The 20,612-nt window shown below is 32.9% G+C and overlaps 1 protein-coding gene across 1 annotated transcript; it reads left to right on the top strand.

Moving 5' to 3' along the window:
• The first annotated feature begins 1,740 nt into the window (after positions 1-1,740).
• On the top strand, positions 1,741-6,790 carry LOC112005283 (uncharacterized). The gene is made up of 3 exons (XM_065776872.1): positions 1,741-2,142; positions 4,543-4,731; positions 5,611-6,790. The coding sequence occupies exons 1-3, from the start codon at positions 1,963-1,965 to the stop codon at positions 6,235-6,237; spliced, it is 996 nt and encodes a 331-aa protein (XP_065632944.1). The 5' UTR covers positions 1,741-1,962; the 3' UTR covers positions 6,238-6,790.
• Positions 6,791-20,612: the final 13,822 nt, after the last annotated feature.

Genomic DNA, 20,612 nt, shown 5'->3' on the forward strand with positions numbered 1-20,612 from the left:
TATTGGAGAAAGAGATGCATTCTGCTTTATTAATCAAGAATGTGAAAAATTAGATAAAAAAATGACCAAACATCCGAAGGAACATACTCCTTCCAACAGAAAAGGAAAAGCTTGTCTAGCTCTCAAGGCTAAGGCATGTGCAACTGCATTACCTTACCAAACAACATGAGAATAAAATATCATTGATAAGATGACCACCGTGAGAATTTTCCCAACCCCCACACCTTAAAGTCCTAATCACCGACTCAGAATCCCCCTTCAAATACTGATTTGGTAAAACCTGTCTCAAGGGAAAAACTCGCCGCTCGCTTGGCAACAAGTAATTCTAGGACTTCAACCGTAGTTGGGTTTTGAATTTTCTCAGAGAGTGTAGCCAATACCTCACTTTTGGAGTTTTAGATAATCACTCTAAGGCCAGCCTCATCAAACTTACCAAACATTTCTTCGTCAAAATTTATCTTCACTAAATCTAAAACAGCAGGACACCACTTCTTTGGGACACTTCGGCAAATGCTGGGAGGAACCTTGACTAGTTCCTTGAAGTCTCGGATATAATCTCGAGCAAAACCAAAAAAAGATTTCCAGCGGCATAAAAGTGTCATCAAGGCAAACTTTATTTCTTTGATACCATACTAACCACGCTGTTGTTGCAATAAAGCCATTGGCTAAGGTCGTTCTTAGATCACCTGCAACAACTTAGAGAAGGAACCAAAGAAATTCTAGACTTAAACTAATGTCCTTAAGGCATTTGTTAATATTTCTCATTATTAGTTTGTCTCTCATTGAGCAGAGAGAATATCAATAAGAGTTTTTTTTTTTTTTTTTTTTTTTTTGGAGGAACTATGGTTAGAGTAATAAAGGGACTTAGGAAATCATCTATGTGAATAACAGAGATGGATGAGAATTTCAAAGTGAAAGTGAAACAGCTTCATCAATTTGAGATTTTAATAATAAAAAAACTAAGAACTAAAGACCCAATATAATATAAACTAGGATGTACATTCATGACCTTTTTATGTAACTTCCCCTAAAGTGTAAACATAACTTAAAAGGCATGCCTTCAATTTTTTTTTCCAATCATTCATCATATGATAACTTGTATTGCGAAAAAGGTACACTTAATTACTTCACTCAAATCCAAAACCAAAAAATTGCCACTATTAAAGATATTTTAAAAGCAAAATTAAAAGTAGAAAAAGGTAGGCATAGAGATAGTTCGTCAAACACTTGTAACTCAGAGAAGGCAGGCAGCATACATTACAATAATTTGACATTGATTTAAAAAGCTACCCTTTTTTTTAGTTAGTTTATTTTTTTTTTTTTTATGGATCTTATTATATTTTTTAGTATTATTTAGAGGTTTTATTATCTATTTTAGTTATTTTTTAACTTTATTTACAATATTTTCAATAAAAAATTTTTTAGTTTCAACTAAATAAACTGTACCCAAATGAAAAAGTGCTACTTTCACAGTATTTTCATAACAAATTTTAATTAATAAATTATTACTTACCCTTAATTATAAGAACAAAAAATAATTTTGATAGTAAATTCAAATTAAAACCAATTATAACTTACCGTCGAAAATTTATCATAAAAATATTATAAAAATGGTGGCCGACCTGTCATTTCTCTTACATAATTTCAAGTTGGTTGGCGGGCTCAAACCACATATTGCCACTTTTGCACCATCTGCCAAAATTTCAAACCAATCCTCCCATAGACGAAGACCCAAAAAAAAAAAAAAAAACTCCTATTTAATAAAAACAAATCCAAATAAAAAAAATTGTCTGAAGAGTGAAGCAGGCAGTAGCAGTATATGATAAGTATCACAAGATTCACAACAACCCTATAATAGCTGTACAAACTCCAGCTTCTTCTTCTTCTTTCTTCTTTTGACTCTCTCTGTAATTTTGTTGGAATACTTGGACGGACGGTTGAGATTGATTGGTAGAGGTAACGATGGCATCGGCGGCGTTGAATAAGATAGAGCGGGCGCACCAGATGTACAGAGAGGGGAAATACTCGGAGGCCTTAGGGTTTTACACGGAAGCTCTTTCTATGGCGAAGACCAATCCTCAGAAGATCGCTCTCCATAGCAACCGCGCCGCTTGCTTTCTCAAACTCCACCATTTCAACAAGGTTCTCCTTCTTCTTCTTTTAAATTCATAACAGAGAGTTTAATTGACTCTATTTTTAGTGATGCATGTAATTTTTTTTTTTTTTGGTTTGGAATCTAGTATTGAATCTTTTGCTGTAGTTTTATGCATAATCATTGATGGTGGTTATGGAAGGAGAGTTGTTTATATTGTATAGTTAGGATGGGTGAGTTAAATTTGTGTATTCTACACTTTTGGAGTTTGTTTATTAAGTGTATGTACCATGAAATTGCAAGAAACCAACCTAATTGTATGAAGTTAAAGTAGTAAAATTTAAGAAAAAAACCAACTTTTAGGGTGCATCCTAGTGGTCCGAGGCTTCGGATGAGCTGTAGACTCTCCTGGATTACCTGATAGTCTAGTCATAAGCTCACGGATGCTTCTGTAGAATGAAGATGTTACTTTAATTATTGAAGTGGAAGGGACCACATGAGGTTCCTCAATTAAGCCAATTTTTACAAAAGGTTGCAATGATCTTGGATGGTGATGTTATAGACAACCATGATCCTTGCTCAGTGGATAAGAATGATTTCGATTCTGCTGTGTTGGATCCACCATCGTAGGGAGCAGTGAGAAGTTGGAACTTGCGTTTTCATAGAGATTTTCATGATTGGGAGAGGGAGGCAGTGTACTCTTTTTTCGATCGTATTTATACAAAATTGCCTCGAGGGTTGGGGGATGATAAGTTGTCTTGGAGGTTAAATAGGAGTGGCCATTTTGATGTTCGCTCTTTTTGATAATGCTATTGATGGAACTGATGCTCATTCATTTCCATGGAATAGTATTTGGCGGGCAAAGGTCCCCAAGAGGGTGTCTTTCTTTTTGTGGTCAGCTACGTGGGGTAAGATTCTCACAATTGATAACCTCATCAAGAGGGGTTTATTGCAAGTCAATTGGTGTTGTATCTTTTGATCCATTGTGAGATTGCATAATCATTATAGAGTGAAGTGTTTATGATGTTTGGGATTCAATGGGTGGTGTTGTCAGACAAGGTAGCATTTCTCCTTTTTGGTTGGCGCAATTGGCTAGGTAAACATTACTCGAATATATGGACCTTGGTGCCCACATGCATGATGTGGTCAGTATGGAAAGTGTAACAGCTGTACTTTTGAGGAGAGTGTGAGATCTATTGAGCAATTGAAGTCCTTGCTGCTTCATACTTTGTATGATTGGTCTCAGACATGGTGTTTTACCAACTGTTCTTCCATTTTTGATTTCTAACTATCTTAGATCTTCTAATTGATTTGCTTGTATCTTTTTCAAGGTGCTTTATGTTCATCATCGTGAACATAGAGTATTCCTTTTCTTTGGCAATAAAATTCTATTACTCATCCCCCCCAAAAAAAAAAAAATCTGCTTTTCATTTTTTTGGATTGATGCGTATATATGCTTTCCTTTGAGAAGACATTTTATATTCCACACTTAATAGAGGAGTGTGTCTCGGATTGTTGTTGAAGTATCCTTGGCCGATCATAAGAATTCAAAAAAAAAATTTCAATTAACTCTGTTGCAATTTTGTACAAGGAACAAACTTATTCTTTGCTTTAAATTTCAATATTTTCCATCAATTAAGTTTTAAAAGTTTTCGTGCAATTGTCCTTCTACGTATAAAATAATTGTTTACTCCTTGTTAGCAAGAATTGTTTAGTGGTTTTATCTAAAATCTGAATGGCTGATTGAGGTAAACCTTGTTAGCAAGAATTAGCAGTTGGCTTGATCATCATTGGTTAGATTTCCACTTGTATTATTGTCTCTCTCTCTCTCTCTCTCTCTCTCTCTCTCTCTCTCTCTCTCTCTCATATGGTTTGATTTTATCATAAACTTTTTTTTTTCCCCTATTTGGCAATAAAATTCTATTACTTATCACCCCCCCCAAAAAAAAAAAAAAAAAAAATCTGCTTTTCATTTTTTTGGATTGATGCGTATATATGCTTTCCTTTGAGAAGACATTTTATATTCCACACTTAATAGAGAAGGAGTGTGTCTCGGATTGTTGTTGAAGTATCCTTGGCTGATCATAAGAATTCAAAAAAAAAAAAAAAATTCAATTAACTCTTTTGCAATTTTGTACAAGGAACAAACTTAATCTTTGCTTTAAATTTCAAGATTTTCCATCAATTAAGTTTTAAAAGTTTTCGTGCAACTGTCCTTCTACATATAAAATAATTGTTTACTCCTTGTTAGCAAGAATTGTTTAGTGGTTTTATCTAAAATCTGAATGGCTGATTGAGGTAAACCTTGTTAGCAAGAATTAGTAGTTGGCTTGATCATCATTGGTTAGATTTCCACTTGTATTATTGTCTCTCTCTCTCTCTCTCTCTCTCTCTCTCTCATATGGTTTGATTTTATCATAAACTTTTTTTTTCCCCTAATTCCATCTTAGGCAGCAGAAGAATGTACCTCAGTGCTTGAACTTGATCGCGATCACACTGGAGCGCTAATGCTGCGGGCACAAACACTTGTAACCCTTAAGGAGTATCACTCAGCACTTTTTGATGTCAACAGGCTCTTGGATTTGAATCCATCATCAGAAGTTTATCAAAACCTTCATGCTCGTTTGAAGACACAATTGGTAGACTCTCATCTCTTCTTTTGGCCCAGGCCATCACTTTAATATATTTTGTTGTCCACCAAAGTAGTAATTTAGGATTTTATTTGTAAAACCATTTTGGAAAGGATAACATGAGTCCTATTGGTGGATTTCATCGAGATCCTCCTCACCTGCTGCCTGTAGTAGGATGATGCTGGTTTTCTTTCCCAATTATTTCTGTTTAGCTGCATGTGATTACTTGACTGAAACACATTTGAAATGTGATCATTGTTCATCTGTTGTCCTTATGCTCTGGTGCTTCTAATACTGTAGTGCTATTATCCATTTTCCAATCAATATAAGTGAATTTATTTCATGGTTATTATTCATACAATCGTGGCTGGCTTTTGATCTAGGGTAGTTATCTTCTTGGTTCGACATATCAAATGCTGATCCAGTTTGTTGCACTATAGCAGTCATATGAAGCTGCTATAACTTATGGTCTACCTTAGTTGAAACTAAGGGGCTGTCAAAGATATTATCATGTCTTTGGATGCAAATTATCAACTCAATTATTTATTCAAGAAAATTGTGCTAAGAATTTTATGGATCCTCATCGCCTAATCAGGCTTGGCCACTAATTTTTTGTTACCTCCTTATTTAATGTCTTTTTTCACTACTACTACTACTACTACATGCTTTAGGATGTAGGATGTCTTATTTAGACATGTTTTCCCATATTCCTACCTTTAGGTTTCTATGAACTATTCTTCAGGTTATTTGAAAAATTGTAGCTGACTTAACTAGCTTAATCATTATTTATATGCAGCCTAGATTATAAGGTTGAAGTTATCTCCCAACTATTAGTAAATGAGTCTTTTCTTTTCTTTTTTCTTTTTTCTCTTTTCTGCTTAAGGAAAGTCACTTGCTCCAATACCTGAATCTGAGGCAGAGCTAGAAGAGGAAGATGATGAAGATGAAGCAAGACCAAATAAAAATGAAGAGGAACAATACAAAGAAGAAATTGTAGTAGAAAGAGATCAGAAAGCTGAGGTTAATAGGACTATTATTAATGCTGAAGTTATTGTCTCTGAGATGCTGAGGTCTAAGAAACCAAATGAACAAGAAAGAGACAAATCTGAGCCTAAAAGGATCTCCTCTACTACTGCAGTTACTGCCCCTAAATTGCAGAGTAACAAGGAATTATTAAAACAAGATCCTAAAGTGCAGAGCAACAAGGAATTATTAAAGCAGGATCCAAAAGTTCAGAGCAACAAGGAATCATTAAAACAAGACCCTAAAGTGCAGAGCAAAAAGGAATCATTTAAACAAGATTCTAAAGTACAGAGCAACAAGGAATTAGAACAAGATACTAAAGGATGGCAAACAATTCCGAAACCTAAGGGACACTCAACTCTAGACTATGCAAGGTGGGACAGAGTTGAAGATGATTCTAGTGAAGAAGAAGATGATGATGATGATGATGAAGAGTCGCAGCCACAGTATCGTTTTCGTCTACGTACTGTTGGTGTAAGACCAGTGAAGTGAAAAGGCCATTTATACACACCCCAATATAGATGACTGCTCTGATCCCCAACATCAGCCTCAGAAAAAAATCAAATCCTTACCGGACTGAAAAAAGGTATTTGGGACGCACTTTTGGGCCTATCAAGTCCAAACTCTGAAAACTAGGGAACAAATCAGATTTGAGTGATCAATGAACCTGACAAATAGAACAGATGGAATGAGAGGATTATCAATCGGACTTCTGGCCAAGCAAATTACACTGTTTTGGTGTTGTTTTTCCTGTCGTGCAGCAACTCAAAAGCTTCATTCTACCAAACAGTGTCAAGTGGAGAGAGTACTAACCTTGGATCCCTACTGATTGACAAGCACTTAAATGCCCAGGTTTTTGTTGTTTTTGGTTCCATTCCTTTGTGCTTGTATATGTAGTTCATATTGAATATTCTGATGTTTCTTTCATCATCATGAATGCTGGGGGAAGGAAATGTCTTGTGATTAGTCAGTATAGTGTATGTGGGATTACAGAGAATTCTATAATTTTCCGGGCATCTATGTTATACCATTTGTTTCCCTACAACTTGTTTTTCAAACTGAGCTTTAACTTATTGTTATTTATCATTTCAATACTTTTGCGATATTATAAAGCAGGAATTATAATCAAATTCCAAGTTTCAGGTGCTTTTTCTTTTTCTTTTACCCTGTGATACTCCAAGTAGTTGTCAACTTGTCATTCAATATATACACAAGTAGTTGAAACTTGAAAGGAGGAGATTGTTGATTGGACAATCACGATGGATAATTTAGGGCCTCAATCATATTTGATGATTAATTGCAACATGCAACAGAAGTGGGAACTTCTTCAACTTTGGTATAGATCTTTTAAGGAGATTTTACTAATGAAACTCTTACATTTATAGGGATGAGGAGAGAAAAAGAAAGAGAGAATGGTGTAGGCACAAAAGGCTCAGCGGTATCGGCCCAATAGTTCAAATACCTTATAAAAGTTTCTTGATAAGGAGAATTAATTTGGTGAAAGTAAAAGTAGTCTGGTACCTATCCCCTTGATCAAGGTCCCTCCTATATAGATTCATTTATGGGACATTTCCTCCTTCAGCCACTATCCATTATGACTTTGATGAGCCTTAAATGGACACATATAGCCCTTATTGATAAAATGAGGAAAATTTACTTGAGAAGTTTATGTAAGACGAGAGCAATTACTGAACTTGTAATTGATTCAAGTCAAATAATGGAAGATGGTAGAGAAATACTTAAAATAACATTAGTATAGTAGTAAAAAAACGAACTTGTTAATTAAGGAGGTAACATGGAGAATGACTTTGGATATAAAAGAATAGTAAAGAATTCACTTGTCCAGCTTAATTAATTTGTGCCCAATTTTTCTAGTAATCTAGAGTTACATGGGAACAAGTTGTTAATAGACATCAAAAATAAAATAAAAAAGCTTACAAGCCCAATCAGAAGCAAAATCCGACTCTCTTTAGGCTCACCATACATATTTTATGACAATTTTTCTTCTTTTGTGTGTGCCCCTACCCCAGATTGTTGTTGTGCTTCAGACTTGATATTTTCAACAAATCTTTCCATTCTTGTTCACTCAATTTGTGGCCTTCTTACTTCAATTTGGTCCAAATGAGGTAATATTAGAAGGCTTACCTCAAAAATTGCATGCTCTCTACAACGTAGCAACATTTAGTAGTATTAGAATAGTTTGTCCAAATTGGTCCAAATTAGGGTTTAAACCATAAATTTATGAAATTCATCCATCCAATCGATACTAGTTGGAATGATAAAGCTTGGTCAATTTAGTTTTTGAGGCTGTGCAATTTTCAAGAAAATTAGGTTCTCTCGGATTCTTAGATAAATGAAAATTAGGGGACAAAATAAGGTATTGAGAGTTTGAGACTGTCCTTAGGGTTGATTCATATGTACATTAGAATAAAACTAAACTTCTACAGGCTTAAGACAATTTTTTTTTAAAGAAAACCCTTAGTAGTACCTATATATATCTTGGTTTTATTTGTTTTTTTTTTTTTTCGGGGGGGGGGGAATGGGGGTCCATAATTCTTGTCAAAAGACATTGCTTTAAAGAAAAATAAATATCTTTAAATCTTTTCTTTTATAAGTAGGAAATAAGTTTAAATTTATATATATATATATAGACAAAATTTAGTTACAAAATTAGTTGTAATCTTAGGCTATAATTTTACTCAATATCTTTTTATTGGAGGTAAATTTTGACAAATCCACCATTGGATTACATCTTCTTCTTATATCCTCTATACTTGCAAAATTTCTAGAAAATTAAATATCAATAGCTATGTCTAGGGCTGTCCACGGGTCGGGCCGGGTCGGTTTTGGCCCAACCCGAACTCGACCCGCCGGCGTCGGGTGGGAGGGTGGAGGAACCCGGAACCGACCGCCGGAAAAATCGATCGAGTCGGTTTCGGGTGAGGGTGAGCGTCGGTTGGGTCGGTCAGACATCGGAGTAAAAAAAATCTTCGAAATCTGAAAAAAAAAAAAAAAAAAAAAAAAAAAAAAAAAAAAAAAAAAAAAAAAAAAAAAAAAAAAAAAAAAAAAAAAAAAAAAAAAAAGTCGCTGGAATCTGAAAAATTATGCCGAAATCTGGAAAATCTCGTCGGTATCTGCATTTTTTTCACCGGAATCTGAAATTTTTCACTAAAAATTGCTGGAATTGGTCGGATCTGGATAAATCCCACTAGATCTAGCCGGATTTTTTATACATCTCCGGTCGGGTTCGGGTTGCTCGGGTTTTGGAGAAGCAAACCCGCCACTCGACCCGCCGGTGTTGGTTCTTGAGAACGGAAACCCGCCACCGACCGATTGGACCTTCGGTTCGGGCCGGAATCGGGTCTCTGGCAGGCGGTTTGGCCGGGTTGTCGGGCTCCAATCGGGTCTGGACAACCCTAGCTATGTCATCAATAAATTGTTTAATTGCAAGTTTTTGTAATTTAAAATTATGCATAAAATATAAGCTTATAGATTATATAGTAAATAATATCAGATTAACACAAAATTTGACATGTGTATTAAAAACGTAAAAAACATAGAATTCAATGGTTAGATTTTCAAAATATGTAGTAATTTATTAAGTAAGATTATAACCTTAGAATATAACCAATTTTGTAACGAAACTTTGTCATATATATATATATATATATATGTTCTAGCTACCATATACCAATCTAGCTCTAGCTAGAGCAATGTATAAATTTTGTTTAATCATTTAGTCTATACAGTTATTGCCTTATAAAGTCACAATATATTTTAACTTGATGAAGTGAATTTGACTCCAAATATCTGTTCATAATTTTAAAGAAATCATTTGTTCATTTATTGTAAGTTTCATTTACGTACAAGCTTTTCAATATCACTTTATCATATAACTTCAACAATTGATGATATTTTCTCGTAAATGAATAATAAAATGATTTGGGCAAGAACCACATATATTAATCCTATAATTAATCTAGTAAATCTTGTCACGCAAACCAAAAGACATTACGAATAATTGTTTATTAACATATTTCCAAAAAAGTCTCTCTTTCTTTTTTTTCTTTTTTTTAAGTTATTCCTTAGCTAAGAAGTTATTATATATAAAAATATAAATATATTAAGCCCTATACCTATTTATTTATATATAGCATCTAAATAAAAAAGATTGGCAGGGTGGAAGAAAGCCATCGCAAAGAAATGTATAAAAAATCTTGTGTTCGCGATCGTGGAGTTGTTCATCCTTATCTATATATCTATATATATAATAATAGGTGAAACAGAGAGAAAATCCAATTAGATATCAATTGGATTCTCAATTTTGCGCCACTTGTCCTAACCAAAACTTAAAAAAAAAATCTAATTAGACTATAAATTTGACTCCAATTTTGTGTCATGTATCTTATCTAAATTTTCTAATTTTTGTGCCCAAATAAATGATGCATTAACATTTAACACGGAAGTCAAGAAAACCACAATGATAATGTTCATTAGCCTAAGTAAGAACATCTCACCTGCATACTTTTATGGAGATTATAAATTGGACTCCAATTTTGTGTCATGTATCTTATTTAAATTTTCTAATTTTTGTGCCTAAATAAATGATGCATTAACATTTAACACGGAAGCCAAGAAAACCACAATGATAATACTCATTGGCCTAAGCAAGAACTTCTCACCTACACACTTTTATGGGTGATCTCAATAGAGTCTGGAGCTCTTCTAATCCCACAACTAGAACCAAGGAGTCTAACGAGAAAGACTATAAAAGTAAAACATCATCTCCTCCTAATTCCATATCAACATCCCATGTCTCCTCCTCTCTCAACCTCTACCAACTAGATCCACACACTACCCTCTCCTCCTTACGGATTTCTCAGAGCAAGGCCGGGTTCAAACACAATATTCAATCTCACTCTTTCTTGCTTCACACTCTCATACATTAGCACTTCATTGGCGCCTCCAAGAAGATTCCAAGCTCAATGATCAGTTCTTATTTTTTAATAGTTTTTAGTGTGTCTGGATTAAGATTTTGTTAATTTGTTAAAAGTGGACAAAAATATAATCATATATATTATATTAAGTTGAATTTCAATTTTAGAATTCAAATCGAATCAAATTAATTTCTAATTGTAGTTTAATTTTGTACTATGTGTCCAATTTGATTTTTAAATGTTGGTGTTAAGTTATCTCCATTCATAATGCTCAATGTGGAAATTGAATCTATCAAGATAAACATCTTATCATCACAATTTTGCAAGATTATTGTTTTAATCATTTTCAGGTGTGGATTTTGAGATTAAGTTGCTCACAATTGGTGGGAGAAGATTGAAGCTTACAATTTGGGACAAAGGCAACTGCTAGAATTATTTTGAATTATAGTTTCATTTTAATCTTTGATTAATGATGCTTTTGGAAGTGATAGTTTGTGCTAACATATAATCTTTCTCTTATTTCAAGTTAGTCATTGCTTTTGGTGCATAAATAGATTGTAGAGCTATTAACAATTGATGAAAGATATGTATATATGATTTTTAGTTAGGTGAACTTCTGGATTTTAATAGAAACATTTAACTTCGGATGTTGAAAAAACAACAAGGTAAAATGTTCTGTAAATTTTAATTTTGTGAAACTGATTAATGGCAATTTGAAGTGTTAAAAGAAACAACAAAATTGACTTCGGCTTGAAAAGTACTCAAAATAAACTCAAAGATAGCATATTAGACATGCCTATAGGAGAAAAGTGTTATCTGATGCCATCTCCACTAAAAACTGTAAATTGCAACATACTTCTGATTCTAATACGCTATTCATGTCCAATTTTATTAGAAACTTTTGAAGAAAGTTCCATTAATGTCCCTTTATATATTTTAAATAATAAAATGCAATATTCTCTTTTTTTATTCATTGTTTTATCTAATACTATCCTATGTATGATAAACTAAAAAAAAAAAAAAAAAAATGTTCAAATATTTTAGGTTTTTTATTTTTATTTATTTTTTTTAACATTAAACTTAAGAAAGCTCACCATTGAGAGGCTGAGAGGCTGGGTTTTTGACAGAGCACTGTGAGCACGGACAAGGTGCTGGTTGTTGGAGCTTAGTTTCTAAATTAGGTTTTGAAAACGTTTAACTTAATACTAAAGGTTTTTTTGAGATTTAATGTTAAGATAGGAGTAAATTTGGTTCAATTTATTATTGGGTTTTGATGGGCTGTGGGTTTAGGACCTTTAGGGGACCGGGATTATCATATTGGACTTACAAATGACACAAATGAAGCCCACTTAAAAATAAATAAAAAATAAATAAAAAAGAAAAGAAAAGAAGCCAAATGTAGGATCGGTAGGATCGATAGGATCCCATACGATCCTACGATCCTATACATCCTACACGATCCTACCTACGATCCTAACATTTTGCGATCCTGCTACGATTTTAATCTTTTTGTGAGTGGATCGTAAAATCGTGCGATTTACGATCCGGATCGCGATTTGACAACTTGATAAACCCACAACTTTTGAAATTTCAGCCGCAATGTTTAACTTTTGGGTTTTTTTTTTTTTTTTTTGAAACATGCAACCAGCCGCATATCTTGACTTTTTAGTTTTTTTTTTTTTTTTTTTTTTGAAACAAATCACTAAGTGATGAGTGCCAAACGGTGGGGTTGGGAAATTGAGTATTTTAAGTGATGAGTGAGAAGTGCGAAAATTGAGTGAGAAGTGATGAGTGGTAAGTGATGACAAAAAAGAAAAAAAAAAAAAACCAAAGAGCCATTCTCTCTCTTTTAATTAGTCTAGCCAACTAGCAATTACCCAATTCAAAAACTTAACAAAAAAAATAAATAAAAAAAAAAAATCTCAACCAGCCCAGTATTAGAGTACCAGTAGGTGTTCTAAATGATAAATATTAGTATTTAGAACACCAAATACCAAAGACTACGAGACATTTCAAATACTATATATTAAAGTAGCAAAAGTAAGTTTTAGTTTGTAAAAATATATATATATATATATATTTTTGGCAACAGTATGTTCTTAAGAAATAATTATTTTGTANATGATAAACTAAAAAAAAAAAAAAAAAAAGACCAATAGCATTACGTAAATAATAAAATTCAATATATATTTTTCATTGTTTGATTTAATTCTATCATTTGTGTGATAAACCCAAAAAAACAAAAAAAAAAAAAATTAGCCAATAGCATCATTACAATTAACCAGTCCCGTGCGGTAGCACGGGGTTACATACTAGTTCTAATTAAAGCGCAAGCTAATGATACAATTTTTAATCCTGCTTCACTTTCTATCTACCATGTTCAATAAATTCAGGGACGGATCCACCGGGGGGGGGGGGGGGGTGGTGTCCCGGCAAGGGGGCTCGACCCCCAAGCCAAAAGAAGAAGAAGAAAAAAAAAAAAAAAAACCCTAGCCCAAAGAAAAAGAAAAGAATTATTTTTAATTTCTAGAGTTCTGCCTTCACTCTTCCAATAACTCAAAATAAATAGGACCCACTCCAAAAAAAGCTTGTTTGGCTGTATTTCTGTTTTTGTTTTCATCACTCAAAAAACGATGAGTTATAAAAGCTGAAACCACTTACATTTTCATAATTAAACCCAAGGTTGTCAAAATCGGGATCCTACGTAAAATCGTGAGAGGTAGGTAGGATCGTGAATCGTAGGATCGGATCATGGATCGTAAGATCCTACCTATTTTATATTTTAAGCAAAAAAACCTATTGATAGTGATTTTGTAATTTATAAATCACTTAAAATATGAATCCATCAATTAAAAAAAAAAAATTGCATAATAAAATGTAATTTGCACACTTTTTTTTTTTTTTTTTGTCTTTGTTGGTAAATAATTACATCTTAATGTATTAAGAAACAATGATTTTATGTATTAATCTTGGTTGATAGTTTGTTAGTACTATATGGATACCTATTTGAATTTTTTTTCTTCTTATACTTCGGCTCTCTTATCTTGAAATCCTAGGTCCACCCTACTCTCAGCTGGATAAATCCTATGATCATCGCCAAAGCTTAATAATCAAGTGTATTAGAGATAAAATTAAAGAATGTCACGAAGAAATGACATACATTGAATACCGCGATTGTATTGAACTTAGGTTCGTCAAGTGTGTTGAAAGTTCTTCCCGAAAGGACCGATTTTTTCTTCTTGTTAAATCTTGGATAAAATTCTGTTCCCAGGCAGCGCTAGAAAAAAGAATAGCTCATCCAGCATATTGCTTGTTAGACTTAGAATTTCTTGGGAGATTGTCTTTAAAATCAGATCAGCGCAAACTTTAGATTTGGATTTTTTTTATTAAAAAAAATTTGTAAGTCGTTTTCTCTCTCATTCATGCTTATCAATTTTCTTAGGGTAAATTACATGAATCTTTCCCACAGTATGTTGCCAAAATTGATTCATCCCTCATGCCTTTTAGCCTCCGTTTCGATTGTATTGAAAAGGAGCTGAGTTTGCGTCTGGCTTTTTATATGCGGGTCCCATGCACTATTCATGGGACCCGCAAGTATAATATTTTGGAAAAAAAAACTTTAAAACTAGGTCCCAATTCACACTGCACTATTTATATTTAAAAATTATTTTGCTACTGTATTTTTAGATTTTAACAATAAGTGTGCGTTTGGATACTGCTTATTTTGCTTAAAGTTAAAAACTGAAAACTTATTCCTAAAAACACTGTAGTAAAATATTTTTTATTGCTACAAATTACTATTCACCCGTTTTTATCACTTGGCTGGTCCATGAACAGTGCCATGGACCAACCAAAAAAAACGCAAGGGAAACAAACGCAAACATAGCCGCTCTACACAAACGGACCCTAAGCAGTATCCAAACAGAACCTTAATATTAGTGATGAAATGTTTAAACTCCAAATAAAATAATGAAAAATTGAGTAACACTCCATTGATTTTAGTTAGCAATTCTCATTAATATATCTAGTCTCATCATATGCGTTTTGTGCAAGTAATGAGGTTTTTTTTAAATATATATATATATATATATATATATTTTTTAATAGGACAATACGAAAGCAACCCTCAATACCAAATTCTCGAAATTTGTCTATCACATACCAACGGAAAATGTATATAATTGCGAGTAATTAACAATATTATTTAGTATCTTGGGAGCAAGGTACCCTCAAATCATATTGTTGTGGTTTTAATAAATTAAATTTATGATGAGAACTACTATCTATTTGAGATGAAGAACTATTAGTATCGGGATATTGAATAAATCTCAATATATTGCACGATGAAGAAGTCCAACAGTGTAAAAAGCGCTCTCTCTCTCCCACCCTTTTTTTTCAAACCACTATCACATGAGCAGATGAGCTCTTTAAGGTCAATGTAATATGTATAGGCTTGAGTTCAAATTATACTTAACGTAACTTTTTACAATAATTCATGATCCGTTAGTTTCTTTGAAAAATATTTTTGGATTTTATAGTGTTTGGTCGCGTTAATAAAAAAAGTTTCAAAAACATTTTAAGGTGTTTGCTGCAACATAAAATTGAAAAGAAAAAAATCTCATCTCTCAATCTGATGCACCACTACGTACAACCCACCAGCTTAAAGGTCCTCTAACCCACCAATTCTCTCTTCTTCTTTTTATAATTGCTTTTGAATTTGAAATTGAGAATTTTTGGAAGGAGAGAGTGTAGCATGATGCGATTTGGAGGAAGAGATATCTAGTGATGAAAAACTAAAGAGTAAAATGCGATGAAGATTTTGTACAAATCAGAGAGGAAAGGCATCAACTCATGCCATAGCTTGCCTTTGTGGCCCATCAAATGGTTGACTTAGAGCATCTCCAATGGTATTGCTAAAGGCAAAATATTCTTTATAACAGAGAATGAGACCAAAAAAATGGTCTCCAATAGATTCTCTAAACTCTAAATTTTTTTTTGGCTCATGAACAGTAGCTCATCAAATCTAATGGGCTACTGTTCACTCTTCAAATGTTTTTTTTTTCTTCTTATTATAATAATCAGGTGTTGAATAAAAAAATATTGGAAGATGTGTAGTTATTAAAAAAAGAATAAATAATGAATGAAGAAATAATATTTAAATGAAATAGAGAATGAGATAGAGAATCTGTTGGAAAGTGTATTTGAAAAAGTTGATAGATAAAAGGTAAAAGTCACTATTTATTTTCCAAACTATACAAAAATTTGATGAATTTGCTGGAAATGCTCTTATGTCGCTTGCCTCGCTATGCCATAGCATTGACAATCCTGTGCAGCACAACCGGCAAGTTCTATGTGAGAGAGAGGAGGGAGATCTAAGTGAAAGAGAGAATACAGGGGAGGGGTGAGGAGACAGGCAGTGATAAAAAAAAATGTTTTATGGGGGGTTTTTTATTATTTTTTATTGTAATTTGTGGGGCCCGTGGGCCTGGCAACCTCGGCCCATCGGGTAGCAGGCCCAAGGCCCATGCCGAGGAACACTGGCTATTCAAGGCTAAATTGGGGAAAACCTCTTTTCCCAATCCACGCCGAGAACCTCCTCATCCTCGGCCTGACAAGGGTGATTTTCGGGAAAGACCAAGCCCAAAGTAAGCTGTCACCCTCGCATTTAATTCATTCACCTAACCCCCCTGGCCGCATTAATGGGGATATAACCCCTTAGCAGGGCAATGTTGATCAGAGTAAACCACTCGAGTACTGATAAGGCCTCTGATGGGACGGAGGGCCAGAAGAAAGGCAAATGAATGATCAACAGATGGAATAAGGAGATAGGAAGATGAAGACTATATAAGGAAAGCAAGTAAAGTAAAAAGTGGGGGGGGGGGGGAAAGAGAAGCAAAAGGCCTCCTCGGCCCATGGCCGAGGAGAATCCTCCCAGTTGCAAAGAAACTCTAAATATCTTTTTATAAATGAGAGTTCATGCTTGATGAACGACAGCCAGCGCCTAAACCTTTAACCCACTCTCTATAAATTTATTGTTTGGGCTTGATTGGGCTGAAAACCCATTCATACTCAGGGTCAATCCAAACTGAGTCCCTACATAATTTATTTTGTAACTTTTTATGTATATTTTTCACTTCAAAAAAATGTTAGAACCACAAAAAATTACACAACTTTTGCCACAATATAAAATTACAAATGAACCATAAAATATTAGGAAGTAAAAGGGGGGAAAAGACAAATACATGTTCAATTGATCGCTATTTTACAAGATGTCAAAATATAAATAATGAATTTTTTGGGTGTAAATATTCAATGAACCTTATACCACGCATGTGTCACATGAAATACAAAACCAACAATATTCCTCATACGACCAAATAATCATGTAATATTCCATGATGCAGAGCTGTTTTAGTCCAGTCTGTTGAGTTATTCCACTCAAATTAAAGTAAATATCCATAAAAATAAGAATTTTAATTAATCCTAATTTTATGTTTACTTATTTAATTTTTTGTGTCCAATTATTCCATGAACGAGACTTTTAAAACCCCCACGTTACCATTTGCCTTGTTCCTTTAACTTTCCCTGCAGCAAATAGGTTCTTGTGAAGGAAAAGAATACCAATTAACGTACTGATTCAAATTATTCGGAGGTGACATTTTAAGCCATTAACAGAAAATAAAAACAAGAAAAAAAACCATAACAATGCAACAAACAAATCTTTATTATTGTAGACTGAAAGCAACGATGCATTCTGTCAAAGCAGTCAACATAGTTTATGCGAGAGGAAGTACTTCGAGCTGTACGAAAGTCTCTGTGCACCTCCAATCATTTACCATCATTTTAACTTAAAATTAGCCATGCTTAATAATAATAATAATAATAATAATAATAATAATAATTTTCAAATTTGATCATTTTTTTAATTGTTTTCTTGGGCCTATTACTTACATAATTTTTTTACTTGTTACTAAAAAAATTTCACATTAACAGCTGATAAATTTTTTATATCTATAGACTTTCTCATTCAAAATTCATAATTTTGATGAATTTAATGTCAGGACAAAATTTTTTCACATACTTTTTAAAACAAAAAATATATATATATATATATATATATTTTTTTTTTAAACGCTATATTTAAGGGTGTTACAAATTAAGTAATAATAATTTAAAAGTAAATAATTTTAAATCTTATTATTTAAAAATAAAAAATTGAATTATGAAATTTTAAAAATAATAAATTAAACTTTCTACAAGAAAAATAAGTCATCCAAACACACCTTAAGCCCTAATACAATGTCGATTTGCTCAAATGAATGTAGTTAATTTATTACCTTGTGCAATTATAAAATTTAGTTTGTTAATTTTTAATTATGGAGTTTAATTTCTTAGTTTAGATATAAAGTTTAATTTATTGCATTCTTAAAAGAATGTAATTTTTTTTATAGATATAAATAGGATTTTAATTTATGGCGTCAATTGCATGATGGTTTTTTTTTTTTTTTTTTTTTAATCATCATATCAAAACACTAATCGGTTTTTGTTATAAATAGGATCCAAACTCTACCTATGTTGTGAGTTTCATAATGATTGTTTTTTTTTTACCCGTTAATCTAATTGAAACCTACATAAATTTGTATTTTTTTTTTATTTGAATAACATAGCATATATAAATATAGGCCCTCTCTTTTGGCTGGTCCACGCAACGTTGTGACTTGTGAAGTATCAGACAAACTTGCTTCTTTTTTTTTTTTTTTTTTTTGGGAGTAGAACTTGCTTCTATTTGAAACAACTTTTAAAGGAGTCACCTGCCTTGCAGCTTCGTGGCACGTTTGGTAATTCAAATGAATTCCGGGGCATTCAAGCAATAAAGACTTCGTATAAAGTGGAAAATATGCAAAGCCATAATTGATTACATAGCTGCTGGGTTCAACTTTTTGACTATCTTACCCTCTACCCTCTTTATCTTATTGCCAATTAAAGCTCATCACTTTAGTGCGCCACAAAGTTTGGTACAAAATTAGAAAGGCATTATTAGCAGCAAAATTAAAAGTTTGTATAAGTGGGAATTAAAACTATATAATAAAAGTACATTCATTAAAAAAATCTGAGAAAGCTAGATTAATAAAAGTGACTTCACAACTGAACCATGTGTTTGGTTTATTGGGCCTCATAGAAATGATGATGGGCTTTACTCACAGTCACAGACCCTTATCTTCTAGCTCCTCTCATTCTCTTTTCAGTAACTTCATGTGTACTCTTTGAATCAATTCCTTGCAAAATACTCACTCTCTCTCACTCACTCTCACTCTAAAAAGTTCAATATTGAAACTTGAAAGGGGATGTGGCTCATGCAACCCATTCTTTCTTTTTTAACTAACTTGGATTGCACTCTTTGAATCACTTCCTTGCAATAGACTTCTCTTGCTTTCAAAAAAGTTGATTTAGGTAAACCCAATTATATTTTATGGTAGTCCAGGATTGGGCTTCATGGACTATTATTATATTTTTATGTTAGAGTAGTTGCCACCACTTGCCACAACCAGAGAAAGAGAGCAGGTTCTTCTATAAACAATAGGGTTTCTTTGGCCACCAAGCTTCTACTTTTTTTAAAAAATGTACTTAAGAGTTTAGATAGTAATAATATATTAACCTGAAACAGTGCTATGAAACTTGATATTTCTATGACATGAACATATATGTTTTTTATGATTAAGCAAAGGGTCTTGTAGTTAAATTGACACTTTCTCATGCAAAAAGCGCTTTGGAGCTTAGGGACAGAAAGGGTTTGAGCTGCAGGGTTAATAACATATCATAACTATCTTCAAAAAAAAAAAAAAAAAAGATTAAAATGTGGTTTTTTATTTTATTTATCAAAATGATTTCATTCAAAGCATTTCAATTTTGGGTACTTTTCTCGTTTGTATATATGACGTGCAAGTAAGCATTAATATTATAACTATAATAAAAAACGGGAGGGTTTTTTCATGCAGTAATTAAGATTCTTGAAATTAAATTCATAGACAAAAAGTTTGAATATATCAATCCCTATTTTTCCTTTAAAGGAGAAAATAAAACCCATTCTAATCTTAATTAATTATCAAGGAAGTAGACAATTAGAGAAGTAATTGGCTGATGTTGAGGTAAGCACGTAGAAGAAAACAAAAGGAAAAGCTAAGCACCGACGAAAATGTATGTAGCAAACAACAAGCCCTACATAAATAGTACATGATAGTGATGACTTTGAATCTAGAAAGTCAGAACCCATCAAATAACTATCATATAGTCATTGTCTAAAACCCACGCACACAAAAAAAAATTAAAATTAAAAAAAAAAAAATTGTATTTTGTATAAACAAGTGATGCTGATTGTGCCTTATAACCTTCCTTGTGTCGGTCGATCATTAAGTTGTGTCCATACTCCATGTACATCTAGGAACAAAAAATATTTAAAAAAATTAAAAATCACATGCTTTGAGTGCCCTAAATAATGGGGTGTACATGCATTTTTATCAGAGAATGAATATAGCAGTATATAGATCAAATCACATTTCTATCACTCGTATTCTCTAAATAATAGAGACAATTTTGAAGTCATTGTAGCTTTGATTAACAGCAAATCCCATTAGACAAGGACTTGTAATTCATTGTCTTAGCTTCATAAGCTCGTTTTGGTCGATTAATATTTCTGAACTATTCAAAATTAATTATCTTATAAACTTACTTAATGAACATACACTAAAATTCAATAATAGGAAGTTTATTGTTGGTCATTCACTGTCCTCTAACAAGGGAGCTTTGTGCCTCATTGCCTCTCAAGTGATTCACACGCTCCAATTGTGCTTCTCCTGAAAGTGTTATTGTATATACCACGCGCCTATAATACATAGTTGGTACATTTTTATATTTGTATACCATGTCGGTTGT

Source organism: Quercus suber, unplaced genomic scaffold (genome assembly GCF_002906115.3).
Source record: "Quercus suber isolate HL8 unplaced genomic scaffold, Cork oak 2.0 scaffold_143, whole genome shotgun sequence".
NCBI lineage: Eukaryota > Viridiplantae > Streptophyta > Magnoliopsida > Fagales > Fagaceae > Quercus > Quercus suber.